This window comes from Cebus imitator, unplaced genomic scaffold (genome assembly GCF_001604975.1).
Source record: "Cebus imitator isolate Cc_AM_T3 unplaced genomic scaffold, Cebus_imitator-1.0 Scaffold198, whole genome shotgun sequence".
In the NCBI taxonomy this organism is placed as follows: Eukaryota; Metazoa; Chordata; class Mammalia; order Primates; family Cebidae; genus Cebus; species Cebus imitator.
In genome coordinates, this window is record NW_016107513.1 from 2208891 (window position 1) to 2213548 (window position 4658).

A 4658-nucleotide genomic window follows, 5' to 3' on the forward strand; every position below is an offset into this window, starting at 1 on the left:
CAGCCTCCTGAGTAGCTGGGATTACAGGCACGTGCCACCATGCCCAGCTAATTTTTTGTAGTTTTAGTAGAGACAGGGTTTCACCATGTTGACCAGGATGGTCTCGATCTCTTGACCTCGTGATCCACCTGCCTCAGCCTCCCACAGTGCTGGGATTACAGGCTTGAGCCACGGCGTCCGGCCTACATACACTTTTTTAACTGAGCTATCTTAAAACCTCACAAAGATATGGCAATAGCAAATATGACATTGCTTCTTAAGTGTTTTGAAAGGCATAGGACATAGACCAATTCTGTAACTGAGAACATATATGTAGTTTTACTTTCTTGGAAGAATGGGAGCCCTTTAAGGGGAAGATTTCTTTGGCCCAATTCATAGTAACTACAAGAGATAAATGCTGTGGTTTTACGAAGAAGTTGTGTCAGACGCTATTTCAGTGGATTTCACTCTGGGGTGAATGGCACCACAGCATTCAAAATAATTCATTTGGGAGAAGCAACAATGGGGAAGGAGTGGTGAGGGGAACTGGGGAACAGTAGGAGGAATGTTCCAGAAAGAGAAGTCCTAACAGAATGCCATAATCTATAGCCATCACTTAACTCCTCCCACTTGCCCTCATCTTTCAGAGAAAGAGGAAAATCATAACTACCTCTGATGCCTGGGAATTCATTCCTCAGCAGGTGCTGGACCAAGGGTTTTATAAAGATTAGTTCCTTTAATCTTTGTCGCAGCCCTCTGAGGTAGGTGTCATTATGATCCCTGTCTTGAAAAGAGGAAAGTGAGACAGAGCGAGCAAGCGAGAGGGGGAGAGACAGAGAGTAAGAGAGAGACTTAGAGAGAGAGAGAGAAAGATTTTCCAGACTCACATAACTGGTAACTGGCAAAGGGTCAAGTTCAGATTCACAGCAAGCTAAGGGAGGGAGCCGGTACCCTGGCTGCTAACCAGCACTCGTTCCTGCAGGCTTCTCAGGCTTTGCAAAAGATAACAAGGCCAGCGCTCATCTGTCACTCATCTGATATGTGATAAGAAGTCATTTCCATTCTAAGTTGGGTAGGGAGACAGTGGGATTTAGGTTGTAGGTAAATCATCCTAGCAGCAATGTGGAAAACAGATGCCTGGTGTCTCCATTTTCAACAAAATCAACACCTTTTCCCAACCAAGTAACTTTTTTAATGGATAATTTCTTTAAGCTTTTTTTAAAATTGTGGTAAAATATGCATAATAAAATGCACCATTTTAAAAATGATTTTTCAGTGTACAGGTCAGTGGTATTAAGTATATTCACATTGTTGTGCAACCATCATTCCCATTCATCCTAGCACTTCCTCATTAATCCCAAACTAAAACTCTGAACCCATTGAACACTAACTTGTTCCCCACTCTCCCACTCATTGGTAATCACCATTCCACTTTCTGTCTCTACAAATTTGTAGGTTTTTTTTTTTTTTTTTGTCGTTTTGTTTGTTTGTTTGTTTGTTTTTCTGTCTCTATAAATTTGACTACTCTAGGAACCCCATATTAAGAGGAATCATAGACTATGCGACCTTTTATATCTGGCTTATTTCACTTAGTACCACTTTTTCAAGGTTCATCCATGGGTAGCATGTATCAGAATTTCATTCCTTTCAGAGCTGGGTAATATTCCATCACATAGAGACACCCTATTCTGTTTATTCATTCATCTGTTGGTGGACGTTTGGGTTGCTCCCAAACTTCAGTTCTTGTGAGTAATGCAGCTATGAACTTTGTACTCAAGCCAAGTAGCATCTTCCATTGCAATGGCCCTGCCTCTTTTTACCGTCCCTTCCTCTATGCCTCTGCCCTACCACAGATTCAAACTTTTCAATGTTGTTACTGTAGCTACGTCAGCCTCACTGGTGGTGTCTAAAACCATTTCTTTCTCTCTGTCTTTGCAGTATCCAGTCCAGCCAGAAGAAGAGCGAAAAGCTCTCAACACCTCTTGACCAAGAATGTAAGGAAACTTCAGTTTTGATGCGCTTTGGTTGACTTTCATTTAAAAAGCAATGCCTGGCTTCTTCACTGTCCTCCCCTGGCTCTCAGTGGCCAGGAGAGTTTCAATGTTCCGTGCAGTGGGTGCTGCACTCGGTTCTCCACTTAACCAAAATAATTAGCAAATGTCAACCAGACACCAAGTGACCCTGAGCTGGACCTCTTATTCTGCCATTTTCCCCAGGCACAGAGAGGAAGCCTTGTTTTATACACACATTTTTTTTCTTGTTTAAACAGAGTCTATGTTGCAGACATAGCATTCCTGATCTAGGTGTTTTCCTATTGTTGGCATTCGTAATGTTTCATTTTTTTACTATTATTAGTAGCACAACAATGAATGTATTTATATAAAATACTAGTCTTTTGGATTAATTCCTCAGAGCATAGGTCTCGAAGTAGGATTAACAGGTAAAAGGATACGAACAATTTCATCCATCCGTTCATTCATCAAATATTTGCATTCCTGCTGTGTGAGGCAAACATTGTGCTACATGCAGAGAATCAGGATTTGGTAAAACTAGTTTTTTTTACAGTTTTGTCACATACTGTCAGGAATTCTGAACAATATGGGGGCTTCCAGTAATGCTTTTCCATTTACCACCAACATCACCAGCATTGGTTTTCCTCTTTTTGTATTATGTTTTGCTGCTTTAACATGCATATGCATTACCTTAAAATTAGTTTACATTCTTTAGAGCCTAATAATGCTGTGCATTTCCCATTTTATATATAAATTTCTTTACATAAAAACTGTCATATATCTTTGTGCTTTATTTTAAAATCGAAACTGAATTTTTTCTTGGTTGTACTGGAGTTTCTATTTCTATGACAATTTTTCATAGGATATCATTTCTTATTTCCATTTTTGAAGTATCTCAATTTTCAAAAACCTATTCTCTATTAAAAAATGTTTTGACTGGGCACCAGGCTCACATATGTAATCCCAACACTTTGGGAGATTGAATTCAGGAGGATAGCTTGAGCCCAGGAATTTGGGACCAACCTGGGTAACATAATGAGACTCCGACTCTACAAAAAAAGTCAAAAAATTAGTCAAAAAATTAGACAGTGGCTCATGCCTGTAATCCTAGCACTTCGGGTGGCTGAGGCAGGTGGATCACCCGAGGTCAGGAGTTCAAGACCAGCCTGGCCAACATGGCAAAACATCATCTCTACTAAAAATACAAAAATTAGCTGGGCATGGTGGTTCACACATGTAATCCCAGCTACTCAGGAGGCTGAGGGAGGAGAGTCATTTGAACCTGAGATGTGGAGGTTGCAGTGAGCCAAGATCGTGCTACTGCACTCCAGCCTGGGCAACAGAGCAAGAGTCTGTCTCAAAAGAAAAGAAAAAAAGAATAGAAAAGAAAAGAAAAAAGAAAGAAAGAAAATTAGCCAGGCATGGGGCTATGCTCCTGTTGTCCTAGCTACTTGGGAGGCTGAAGTAGGAGCCTGGGAGGTCGAGGCTACAGTGAGCCATGGTCATGCTACTGCACTCCAGCCTGGGCAAAAGAGTGAGACCCTGCCTCAAATTAAAAAAAAAAAAATTAATGTCCTGTGAATGAGATGAAGTTTTACTAGTTGTTATTTGTATGTAACATGTACATATACTATACATGTAAATATATACATGTATATAAATGTATTACCTTTTTAATTCCAAAAGCAGTACAGGATATATAAAATTTTATACATTACAATACAGTAGTCCCCCCTTATCTGCAGGAAACATGTTCCAAAATCTCCAGTGAATGCCTGAAACCATGGATAGTACTGAACCCTGTATTACTATGTCCTTTAAATCTAATAACTAGGATGGCTACAAAGTGACTAACAGGTGGGAAATGTATACAGAATGGAGACCCTGGACACAAGATTGACTCATGCCCCAGGAAGGGGGACATGGACTGGTGTGAGACTTCATCACCCTGCTCAGAGTGGTGCAAAATTTAAAACCTAAGATATATTTCTGGAATTTTCCATTTAATATTTTCAGACTCTACTTGACTGAGGGTAACTGAAACCATAGATGAGAGGGGACTACTGTATATTATCAGCAAATCCCGAGAAGCTGCAGAAGAGAGTGGTTAGGTGAGGAGACTTCAGAGTCCAATGGCCTGGGTTTAAAACCCAGCTCTATCCATTTCCAGCTATGTGACCTTGAGCAAGTTGCTTAACCACTGTGGAACTCAGCTTCCTTAGCATTAAAATGAGGATAATAAGAGAACATATTTCAAAAACCATGAGAAGGAGCAAATGAGTTTTTTTCTTCTACAACAAAGCCACATTTTTTTTATTTTTTATTTTTTAGCTAATAATTTAATGCATGTAAAATGTTTAGTCCAGGCCGGGCACAGTGGTTCACGCCTGTAATCCCAGCACTTTGGAAGGCTGAGGTGGGTGGGTCACGAGGTCAAGAGATGGAGAGCATCCTGGCCAACATAGTGAAACCCCATCTCTACTAAAAATACGATAATTAGCTGGGTATGGTGGCGGGCACCCGTAGTCCGGCCATGGGAGGGACTACATGGGAGGCTGAGGCAGAATAATTGCTTGAACCTGGGAGGCAAGGGTTACAGTGAGTCAAGATCACACCACTGCACTCCAGCCTGGAGAGAGACAGAAAGACACTCTCTCTCAAAAAAAA

General features: G+C 40.8%; 1 protein-coding gene across 1 annotated transcript in view; it reads left to right on the forward strand.

Annotated features, from left to right (window-relative positions):
• VXN (vexin) overlaps positions 1-4658 on the forward strand; it is a 26276-nt gene that overhangs the window by 3323 nt on the left and 18295 nt on the right. Inside the window, exon 2 of the mRNA XM_017547496.2 lies at positions 1918-1973. Within this exon, the coding sequence (XP_017402985.1) occupies positions 1918-1973 (56 nt within the window). The remainder of the gene's footprint in view (positions 1-1917; positions 1974-4658) is intronic.